The 12,253-nt window shown below is 42.2% G+C and overlaps 1 protein-coding gene across 3 annotated transcripts in view; it reads right to left on the bottom strand.

Moving 5' to 3' along the window:
* GRIA4 (glutamate receptor, ionotropic, AMPA 4) overlaps positions 1 to 12,253 on the bottom strand; it is a 329,532-nt gene that overhangs the window by 82,544 nt on the left and 234,735 nt on the right. For all 3 annotated transcript variants that reach the window (XM_015412885.1, XM_015412884.1, XM_015412886.1), the window contains exons 5-8: positions 8,536 to 8,589; positions 7,394 to 7,552; positions 7,047 to 7,214; positions 2,911 to 3,015 (exon numbers count right to left, since the gene is read on the bottom strand). In XM_015412885.1, the coding sequence (XP_015268371.1) occupies positions 2,911 to 3,015; positions 7,047 to 7,214; positions 7,394 to 7,552; positions 8,536 to 8,589 (486 nt within the window). The remainder of the gene's footprint in view (positions 1 to 2,910; positions 3,016 to 7,046; positions 7,215 to 7,393; positions 7,553 to 8,535; positions 8,590 to 12,253) is intronic.

The raw sequence follows: 12,253 nt of genomic DNA, 5'->3' as shown, positions 1-12,253 counted from the left end.
GGATGGAGATTACTAGCCTGCACTCCTGCACCTGGCAGTCATCCATAGAGCTACGGCCAACTGCAAGCACCATGCGCAATTTTCATAGGAGCTGGAGGAGATTCTCTGGGCGATACCATGCTGATAATTATTATCCACCTTTTCTAGTTTGAAGTCACAAGAACACAGCATTCCAGAGCATTTGAAAGAAGAACTAAGAACTAAAGTGTGTAGAACTGAGAGCAAGACAGAATATTATAAAAACACTGATGTGTAAAGCTTTCAGAGACTTTGTGGATTATAGCTTATAAACAGGCACCACAGGGAAGACTGCATGACAAAGGATATAGGTAGGTATAATTAATAAACTCTCACAGAACTGAATCAGAAGTAGTTCACAGAAATCAGACACATCTACTTGTGGCGCCTGGAGTTGTCTTATTATGCAACCAAAAATCAGGAAACAGTGGCTGCAATACACTGAGGAGGGGTAATGGGAACCAGATAGAATTTGGGAGTGAAATTTGAGTGCACTGGATACTGGGATCACCTGAGGCCTATATTTCTAGAGCTACAATTCACAGATGATTTACTGTGAATTTAGAGAACATTTATTAATATATTTAGATGAATTTTTACCCCACCTTTCTCTTATGATATATTCGAGGTGCCTGTTGCCTTTAGACAATGTTCCTCTATTTCCAACACTGAACCATAAATCATAATTAAAAAATGCCCCCTCTATTATGCTGCCTGCCTGCCCCAAATGAAGATCCTATGTAATACTGGGTTCCATCCTTGTATTACATAAATATTGTCCTACTGTCTACTGCAGTGTTATTTAATTGTTAGATGGGCCAGCTCTTCCTGCAAGACCTGCTGCCAGGAAGGGTTATCACCAGTTGTTGGCAGGGTTCCTGATGTCCACCAATCCACTTTTGTGGTATTATGCATGTGCATAATAGTGCTACTCTGACTTGGATGGCTCAGGCTAGCCTGATCTCATCAGATCTTGGAAGCAAAGCAGGATCAACCATAGTTAGTACTTGGATGGGAGACCACCAAGGAAGTTCAGAGTTGTTATGCAGAGGCAGCCAATGGCAAAACACATCAGTTCGTCTCTACCACAAGGCTCTACTGGGCTTCCCAGTCAACATGATGCTCCGCTCCTGAGCTCATCTCTGGCTGGAATGGGCGAGGGAATGGCTGCCGCCACTAAATCTGGCTGGCCAGCCTTCCTTGATAGGTCAGCGCTCCCGCACTGCCTTCCAATAGGCTCACCCTCCCACATGATTCCTTCAAGGATGTGGGGGGTGGGCAAAAGCTTGTGCTTGCGTGTGGGCAAGCACTGGTCATTCATAGAGTTGCCATAAGTCAGAAGCGACTTGACAACACTTAACACACACACACACACACACAAATCTTATGCTGAACCAAAGTCCATGGGGCAGAGAGCTAGTATAACCTGTTAGGCAGAAGGGATTAGGATAAGGAAAGGAAAAGCCACAATCCCCACCTAAATTTCATAATATAGCAGAAACACATGGAGATCACAAGCTCAGTCCTTGCATTGCTTGTTTAAAGGGACCTCAGATAGCAGGACAGAAAAAAGACCTTTTCCTGCAAAGGTGAAGAGTTGCTGTCAGATGGAATAGATAGCGCTGGGCTAGACAGATCAATTATTTGACTTACTATGTACACACCAACTTTTGAGAGACCTTCTCAAAGGGACTCACAAAATAAAAATCACTTAAAAACCCATGAAAATTTACAGCCATTAAAAACAGCCAATAAAATCCAGAAGCAGAAAAACACATTAAAACACCCAGCATAAAAAGCGTTTGGCAGCACTAAATGAATAGTCCTCGGACTTGAAGCAGATTGTAAAAACAACTTAAGAGTTTAAACCCTGTTTAACTGTTTTGGCCTGGTGCTTAAAGGAAAACAGAGTAGGTGCCAAATGAGCCTCTAGGGTGAGGGCATTCCACTACCAAGGTACAGGGTTGTCAGGTCCTCATTGACCACGTGCATGGGATGGGGGAGGGTGAGGATGGCTAGATCTAGTTTGGGAAACCTGGAGGCTGGCATCCCTAGCCAGGTACCACCACTGGAAAAGTATTGCATCTTCAGATATTCATACCCAGATGAACAGGGACTGGACATCGATACACTTAACTGTTTCTGTTTCACATACATACACCATCTTTATAAGTAGCATATGATTTCCCATGGAGCTGGAACTAGAAAGACTCATTGAACTGTAATTAGAAATGGAAGCACAGAGAAAATTCTCCGGCTCTTATTATAGATTACTTACTCTAAAATTCTGTATACTCGAGGAAACCAGTTCCTTGAAATACTGCAATACATTTCCCCAAGGTTTACGTTTTGGGATTACTTACAGAGGTATTACAATCCAGTGGTTACATAACTTTAACAATATGTTAACTATGCTCCTATGTACCTGTACATTATTATGCTTGTAACATATCTGCTGGTGTGAAATAATGCAGTGAAAAATGCAAGGGCCTATCTTTGAAGAAGAAAAAAAAAGGATTCCAGGCCATATCACATGAGACATTAATAAATTCATAGAACAATTTATTATTATTATTTCTATTAAAAATCAGTACTGGGTAGGACATTTAAACAATTGTATCTTACAACTAGTATTAACCATTCCATACAAACAAACAGAAAAATTATCTGACAACAGTCAGGTTTGTGGATCCCAGGCTAGGAAGGTCTTTAAGGGCAGAAAGCAGTATCTTAAATTGAGCCCAGAAAAAAAAAGTGGCACCCAATGACAATATTTTAGAACAAGTCTAATGACACACCTCTAATTATTAATGAACAGGTATCTCCATTTTTATTTAACTGAAATATCTTTAAGAGCAGTCCCACGTCATACGAGTTAAGCAAGGCACAAACCTTTCGTAGACCTGTGCTCTTCAGTTCAAGCACATCCATGGAGTAATTGACTCTGCGACCATAGTGGTCAAACTGCACATTTCCTGTTAGTCCTTGTATTCGAACCTTAGAAATTAGAAATTAAAATCAATGCATGTATGGGTGATGAAAAGTCATGCCATCGCCGGCAACAAAGTGGTCAGACAGCCTTATGAAAAGGTCTGCCAATCGATAGCGTAAATTTTTTGACAGCATTCAAATTGGCCTGCGTATCAATAAAACCTCCATACAGATGCCTTTTTGAAATACTGAAGGGAATGCAAGGCAAGTCACAGCATCCTAAATAAAAGCTACTATTTGTTATTGTAAAGAAAGTTCACAAATCCTTAAAAAAACAACAACTCCCCATTAGAATCACACATCAGAATCGAAACAGCCACCAAAAATAGATGTGTGGTCTCGACTTGCAGCTTCATTAGGCCTCTACTTATACGTCATTAAAAACCACATTGGTTTTACTACACTAAACAGTTCTAGGACAGCTTAAATCATAAAGCAACCTTCTCTAGGGAAGCATAAATAAGTTGCCAGGGAAGATAGAAGGCCCACCCTGAATTATCCTCAAAGAGTGCTTTGATGAGGATCATGAGGAAGAAGGCTAACACATCCCCTGTAATGCTAGACTGTGCATCCCACCACAAATTGGGATGATGATCGGCATTGGGGATCAATGAGAGGAGCCCATTTTTGCCATTTTTTAAAAAAACCTTTTGTCTTCAGGAACCTGTTAGGACAAAATGAGTGCCAAACTACCAGCATGGCACTGAGAACCTGATCAGATACCAAAGCAAAAGGTTTAGCTAAAAAACAACTTCCCCACAGGCAAAAATCCAAAACAAAACCAGACAGAAACAATACACGGTGTCTGTCTTTCCCCCCTACTGTCTTAAATCAGCACAGGGTAGGGGGCATTTTTAATCAGGGAACTGGCACAGAGGTGGACGTAAACCCTCCCTTACTGTCCCATGTAGGCTGGCCTCGATCTTTTCTGGCCCTGAGCCTTCCCTTTGTCCAGTGCTGTGCTTGCTTCCAGAATGAGGATGAGCGCTGTTAGGAATGCTGTTGAAATCAGCAGCCCCACTTCAAATTCTCTTATCTTCTTCCCCTGACCTGGATAGCCCAGGTCAGCCTGATCCTGTCAGATCTTGGAAATTAAGCAGGAGCGACTGTGGTTAGTAGTTGGATGGGAGACCTCCAAGGAACACCAAGTCGGGAAGGACAGAGGCAGGCTTTCAGCCACCTCTCTGAATATCCTCCAGGTAGTCGGGGTCAGCCACCAGAGGTTGTGTGACTTCCAGGTACACACACGCACACACAGAAAATACCCCAAAATATCCCCCCCAAAGTTCTCTTCTCTTCTTTTGGTAAGGTTTAGGAAGCCTTAGCCACAATATGTTCCCGTGCTACCAGTCAACGATTGGGAGGAAATCCACCTTGTGATCATACAGGTACCCCTGACTCAGTGATGAAGAGCGAGGAGACGCAGCTCAAAACTGCTGCCTTGTATCAAACCTTCTTCAGTTCCGTCCTTAGGGAGGATCACTCTTCTGAGACGCTCTCATATTTCCTACCTCTTTTTATGTGTAAGACTTAAGCATGCTCCATTTTTAATGGCTGTCCATAGGCACCGATATCCGCATGTAAATTAGCGTTCTTCCTTTCCAAATCACTCCCCATTCTGAAGCACTCCATTTACAGGCCCAGAGCTGTCAGCAGTCACTTCTGTTCCATGTCTCCCCTTTCTATGTTGAATAGGCTCAACTGCAAGATTTTAAATTTTGCTGTAGGAGAGATCTCCTTCTCTTTTCCTCCTCCCACGGACTCAGCTGTCCTGCCTTGAAACAAGAAGCTAAATCATTTTGACAGGGATCTGGAGCCTCCATATTAATCAGGAATACAGAGCCATGACAACAGTGAAAAATAACTCTGAATTTCTTCTTTCTAAATTGTTGAAGATAGGAGAACTATGTGGTATTTTTGTTTTTACCTTTGTGAGTTACACAAGGCCCCAAACATTATCTATACTGTCAAAATGACAAATTCGGCATGCAAAAAGATCAGATAATTCTTAAGCAATCATATAAAAATTCATTTTCTTTCCTCAGCGTATGATGAAGAATTGACAGTGAGGTGCATACTGAAATTTTAACCTGCACAGCTCCTACCAAAATGTTTTCAAATAGGCTAAAGAAAAACATATAATAGCTTTCGACCAGCTGGGATGATACTAGTATAGCCCAGTCCACATATTTGGATTTCAAAGAGCATTTCTAGAACTGTTATGCTAGGTATGATATAGATTCGGGATCCAAAATCCACTTTAGTCCACCTACTATCGTTTAATCATGTGCATATTCTTCTGTGTGATGAAGGCCTAATCTGCTCCCAACACTGCTGTTCTTTAAAAGTTTCTGCAATATATATAGCAAAGTCCTATAACAATCACATTATGTGACTGCAGGCCCACTGTGCATATTTAGCTTACATTACTTTTGCAAAACATCACGCACACTGAAGATGCTATAGAAATAAAATAACACTAAAAGTTTCTTGATGTGGGAAAACTTAAAATACAGGTAACCAATGTTCCCTCTAAGCTGTAGAGTCCTGTGAGCAAAAATTCTACTTCGTGAGCTACCGGCATTAAAGTTGTGAGCAGGTGATTTGGCTACTGCATAAGTTAGTGTGTTCTGGAGCCATCCTTCCTGAGCTGAGATAAAAATGTGTGAGCTGGAGGCTAAAAATCTGTGAGCTAGCTCACACTAATTCAGCTTAGAGGGAACACTGCAGGTAACCAGCTCAATACCAGGAGCAGAATACTTGTCCTCTATCCATTCACAGTCCACTTTAGCTGTAGGCAAAAAACACTGTAACTATCTCTCCATGTACAGGGCTGTTTGGGTGACCCTCAGTTCCCCAGCTCTAAAGGTCTGAGCAAACAGTCTTGGAGAAGCACACTGAGCCACTGGCCTGATGCCTTCTGCCCTCAACCTGAATGAGCAGACTGCATTTCAAACAGTGCAATCCTAAACAGTTTCCTTCTCATGAGCCTATTAACTTCCATGGACTTAGATGGGTATAACTGTGTCCAGCATCGCAGTACGTTTCCTCGTTGGATGGCGTGATGCAGCAGCCATGGTGATGCAGAGGATGAGGTCTGGAGTTCCTCCAATGCTACTTATGACCACCAATACTTTTTTAAAAAACTATAATTCAGCGGATGTGTGTTGCCTTTGTCCTTAGGGGACCTGTATCCTAGTACAAGCTGTTGTAAAGCCTTCAGTGCACAACTATAAATAAGTCAGCAAGTTTCTCCTTTTTTTCACTTCTCTGTCTCCACAATGGCTGTGATCACACGAGCAGTTTGGCCCGACACAGCCACTCCTCCCCTCCAGATCAAATTGGCGCTGTCAGAGAGCCACATCTGCCAGGCGTTCCCCAGCCATACTTATCCCATCATAAGATGACTTGGAGCTGAGTTAAAAAGGCACCACATCACAAGTGGTGCTTTTGGTAACCCGCACAGTCATTGTGCATGGCCGGATGTCTGAACGCGGGGGAGCGTGTGCAGAATGGATTTGGCACTCTGAACCTGCAGATCCATTCTGCCACTGGGTTGGTTTTTTTAAATTGCCTATATGTGCATGTGTGCGCATGTGCATATATGTGCACACATGCAGTTATGTGCACACATGAATGCACATTCACACATATGTGTTTTGAAATTTTGGGGGGCTGAGGTGGTGCAATAATGTGGATGCTTGACCACGGGATGTCTGCGTGGGTACCCGCTGGAGGGTGTACTGTGTGGCTGGTATGCCCTGCAACACTTTAAACCGGTTCAATTAGAGGCAGCACCATCTTGCGCCAAGCCACAGCCAATGTCACTATTCGTGACCATACTGTTGAAAGGACAAGTGAGAAAGTGTTGTAAAGCAAACCAAGTATACCATAGATAGTTAATAGCAAACATGGACCAGTCGTTATAATCCATTATGCACATTAACAGTTTGTAATCTGCTCTAGCATGGCATCCAGGCTAGGACACAAGGCAATCACAAAAACACTGCTGGAATTAAGCCTTACAATAACCATACCTGTTTCAGTGTTCTCTCCATATCGATACCTTGGCCCCATGGTGCAGCTGGATTTGCAAGGCAATCACCAGCATTCCCTCTCCGAGAAATATCAATTTTCTGTTTCCGAAGATTACGAAAAGTCTCAGCCATCACAAGCACTCCATCATAGGTCAGGGCAGAGGTATACTAATCAAGTGGAGAAAAATGTGTATCGGCATTATGTTATTTATTTTTTTTACCTTGGTAAGATTGGTTCACTCTTAAGCATTTGATACCTCAATTCATCCCCCCAACACACACCTTTCATAATCTAAGCTAACCTCTTGAACAGCCACTATAATGTGATATATGAGGCAGCAAGGTACCTTAGGAGGGGTCTCAGATCCTGGGTATTCTCTCTGATCCAGCTTCTTCCATCGTTGCATGAGCTTAGAGACAATAGATGTGTTGAAATCCACTAGCTGAAACCCAGTGACGTTGGCTCCTCCATGCATAAACCTTTCCAAAGAAATATCTCTGAATCCCTAAACAGGCACACACACAAACCAATTTTACACACCTCATTGACCTTGTAAGTAGCTAAAGGTTGTACACATGTTTAGACCATCATATACAATAAGCATTTTAGCTATTTTTAGCATGCACAAGAGTCAGCCAGGAAAATTTAGCCTCTGTTTTTGTGATTACGGTGCACTTTAAACAAAAGGCAAGAGTCTAAACAGCTAAAATGAAATTTATTAATAGGGCCTTAATTACAGGGGCTAAGGTAAAGCAGTGCTATAAAACACTGTGGGTCTTTACAATTTACAGGTAACTGGTCAAACATACTCCAAACACATATTAGCATTTGCACACTAGCCCAATAAGGCTCCAATCGGAAGAACACTTTCCTGGGAGTAAGCTCCATTGAATAAATTGGGACTTACTTCTGAGCAGACCTCCTCCAGATGTTCCAATTCTAAGAAATTTGCACACTATGCAGTCCACATGTAAAAGACAGGGCATTAGCCTTGCTGTGGGAACAATAGCCATATTGATGCCTATCCTTTAAAAAAATACCAGGGGGAGATGTAGATGCTGGGGATAGAATTGATTTTTCCTAGCACCAATATTTTTGGTGGAAAATATGTGATAACCTTGTAGCTGAAAATGGAAATATTACAATTCTCTGTACAGTTTGCTACTTTGCCCTAATGCCACAGACAGAATGCCCCATTTTCCAGATTTATTTGCACTTGTAGTAAATCTTATGAATGGGTCAGGTCACCCTGGGGAGGGTGGGGTAAAAATGCAAATAAATGAATAAATAAAATATAAATCAAGGAGATTAAACAGGCATAAATCGAAATACATTAACTAGGTTGTAGACTGGGCTACCCGTGAGGTACTCTGAACTGCTCTCACTAAGTAATGACATTCCACCCTCCTGAACTGCAGTCTCAGTTTGATAGGGCTATGGAGAACTATACTAGCCGACCATTAAGTTACTTGGGAAAACAGGTCTTACCAGGTTTGCAAGGATGTAATGGTAGCCTTTAACATGCTTTCCAACACTCACAATCTGCAAGATGAGGAAAAGAATGAGAATAATGAGTTGTACATTACTTTTAAGCCATGGGTATAATTCATAACATAAAATGCTAACAGTAAAATGTAGACATTATTTTATAAACATCTCAAAGGCTTTCTTAATGCTTGCATATTGAAAAATGCAAATAGCTCAAATCATTGTAATTTGAGTAACATTACGGCTACATTACAGCATTTTTGTTCCTCTTGTTCAGGAAATAGCGTAAAGCTCAAGACCACTTTTTTTAAAAAAAACCCAGCTGCTTTGCTTCATAGCAAAATCTCAAAACAAAAACTATGTACCAGAATTGGGTTTTTTGATAGGTCTATAGCAAGATCTTTTAAAGTCAAAGTATTCACTAATTGCCATAGGTTGATGAAGCCTACTGCATATACCTGTACATAGGGCTGTCTTTTGTTATTCTCAGCCTCCTAATGGGGGAGGCATGACTCTCAGGTGTTCCTGATCATAAGACCTGGCTAGTATGACTTAGCAGGCTAAAAAGTAAAGGTAAAGGTTCCCTTGCTGGAAAGGCAGTCGAATCCGACTCTAGGGTTGCGGCGCTCATCTCTGTTTCAAAGCTGAAGAGCCAGCGCTGTCCGAAGATGTTTCTGTGGTCATGTGGCCGGCATGACTAAACACCAAGGCACACGGAACACTGTTACCTTCCCACTGAAGTGGTACCTGTTTATCTACTTGCAATTTCTTGCTTTCGAACTGCTAGGTTGGCAGGAGCTGGAACTAGAGACGGGAGCTCACTCTGTCATGCGGCAACTCGGGTCTCGAACTGCTGAACTACCGACCTTCCACAGCCTGAAGTTCAGCATCTTAACCAAATTAGTATAAAAGGTAGTTGGAAGAAGGCTCAGAGCTTCTCTGTAGGCCAGGATGTGGAGGGTGTTGCAGAACAAGATCCTGGGGCATGGTCATTGCTGTCAGAATCTCCTAGCAACAGAAGGGATGTACAATACTCCCCGTATAGTTATATTGTCTGGTTGCTCTCATTAAAACAACCCTTGTACTCGACAACATCGTACTTGACCTCCCAAATTCCTAAAACAGCCTCCTGCTTCTGGTAGAACAGAGCCTTAACGTAACTAGAGATGTCCCATAGAATTTAGGACATATCCCCCCCGACAAATCACACCTTCTGATGAAACAATCATGCTGGCAACACATCAAAATGGCCCTACGTATCCAGACATGGGGTTATCCATTGTATCAGAATCCAACTCGCCTGCTAGCAGCTCCTCAGTCTCTTACCCCACCTAGGCTCTTCTGCCCATGACCCGAATCCAGTCTGAGGAGGAACGTCCCTTCTGAAGTGAAGGACCAATCACAGGACTCTGACCCAAGAAAGGCAATACAGCATTGGGCTACCCGTTTTTGGAAGGGTTTCCAGTGGAGAAGGTGCAATGCATTGAATAGCACCCAATGTGAGACTCTAATCCATAGGGCTGCTTTATTAAACTTGTAACAGCTTCACTTGAGAGAAGGAACTCTTAGTAGTCTTCAGGCACTACCTGGGATACAGAGGTGAGTCCTTGGGCTCTTGGCCCTTAGCTCTTAACCTGTGGATTAGAGTCTCACATTGGGCTCGTGGCCTTGATGGACCAATCCAGTGGATAGCTGCCTAGCCTGGAATGTTCTCTTTACTTTCTGTGAGGGCGGGTTGCTTCTTTCTTTACATTGCAGTTTGCATTTTGTTTACATTTATTTATATTGCATTGTTCTTTTTGTGAGCTGGTTTGGTTCCATATGGGGGAGGAGGAAAGTGGGAGAAGTTCCCTAAACAAAATATATATCTTATTTTTTTTAACTGAGGATCATATGATCAAGTTAAAATGCCCAATGAAAGTGGCTGCTACCCATAACAAATGGTAATTTTGCCAGAGCTTAGACTGTACGGCAAGCTACCATCCTAAGGGGTGGCGAGGAGGGGGAAGAAATAATGCGGCCAGTCTGTGTCATAAATTGCTAGAGGCATGGAGGCTTCCAAAAGGTAAAAGATTGAGACTTGAAAGGTGATATTGTGGCAGCAATAGCAACGATATAAAGCCTTGTAAGAGATGAGATTTTTATACAGCATCTCAAGCAAGGATAAATCTTTCACAAAGCCATCCACAAAAATATTTAAAAGGCTTTGAGGAGGGGGGGGGGAGAGGAGAGAGAGAGAGAGAGAGAGAGAGAGAGAGATGATTCACCAAGTGCTGGAAAATGACTGTTTAGGATGAACACTGAAAGACTGCAGCTAGTCTTCGGAGAAAGACTGTCAGGTTTTACAGGGTCATTGAAAGAGGCAGGCACCAAGGTGCCTGTCAATAGTTTTCTATTGGTGGAGTTCTAGCTAAGATACAGCTGGCATGAGACTCTGAACCAGAAGACCATGGAATTTTCAAATAGAAAGGGAGACTAGAGTGTTGCATCTAAAAAAAATCCCCTAGGGTGTGTGTGTGTGTGTGTGTGTGTGTGTGTGTGTTCTGTGTGTGTGTGTGTGTGTGTGTGTGTGTGTGGGAGAGAGAGAGAGAGAGAGAGAGAGAGAGAGAGAGAGAGAGAGAGAATGCTTGTATTGGAAATCATAGGTTTCCTTCCTTGATACTGGAGATTTATTGATACCATGCTTAGTTTCTGCTTTCCACAGCCCATCTCTGTAAAATTCTATGTATGCATTCATTGTGACAGGCTCTATAATCTGATGACCAAAGTTAAATGTTTAAAGGCAAATTGCCATATCATACTGAAGACACAACTGCTGATCAGAGTTCACTGTTTGAAATTTGAAAGAAGTGACTAGCATACCGGCATTTCATTCTGGCCACTACAAAGTTTATCCTAAATACAATTTACCACAATAGAGGTCTAAATATATGGTATGCAACTAATATTTATTTAACTGGAACATGGGCTATTACCTTTTATAAACTAGATCTGTACATGCCATTGTGTGTTTGTGTTTCTTTGCATGAATATGTCCAAGCTTCTGCTGTTCTGATGACTTTTAGTCACATTTAATGGAACTGCTGGTAAACCTGTTATCAAGGTGTGTGTTTTTGGGTTACCAGAGAGATATACTCAGTGTAATGTTAAAGGAGTAGCACTCATGGAGCATCCAGAAGTTCACCAAGAATAGCAGCATTTATTGCAGCAAACCAACAAGGATTCTTGTGCAGTGCTATAAAGAATGACAACTGTCTTGTGGGAAAGGTTTTTATAAGCAAGGGCCTACTTCATAGGATTGCCAACTAACCAGGAAAAAATACAAGTGACACCATGGTTGAATTAATGAAAAGTTAGTGTGATTTTCTTAACTGCTGACCCCATGAACCCATGCTTTGAAGCTGATTCATTAACCACAGTCTGATTATTTACCATATTCTTAAATATGGTGTTGCTTGATGTAGAGATGACATCCTAGCTAAATCTTGGTGTGTCCCCACCCCCATAGCATCCTTGAACAGAGATACCTGATCAGAGGCAAGCAGGACTTCTGTACGCCAAATCTTGTTTTTTACGGACTGTTAGTCCATTCTATCTCTTTCTAAACATACAAGCTGAGACTCACCAAACTCACAGAGGAAGGAAACCCCATCCACACTTTGCCCCCTCTCTTCCCAGCCCTTTTTTACCCCACTCTACAATATTTCCACTCCCCTCT

Source organism: Gekko japonicus, unplaced genomic scaffold (genome assembly GCF_001447785.1).
Source record: "Gekko japonicus isolate JY-2015 unplaced genomic scaffold, Gekko_japonicus_V1.1 scaffold1448, whole genome shotgun sequence".
Classification (NCBI taxonomy): Eukaryota; Metazoa; Chordata; class Lepidosauria; order Squamata; family Gekkonidae; genus Gekko; species Gekko japonicus.
The sequence above is the reverse complement of the archived record's forward strand: the minus strand, read 5'-3'. Positions and strand labels throughout refer to the sequence as shown.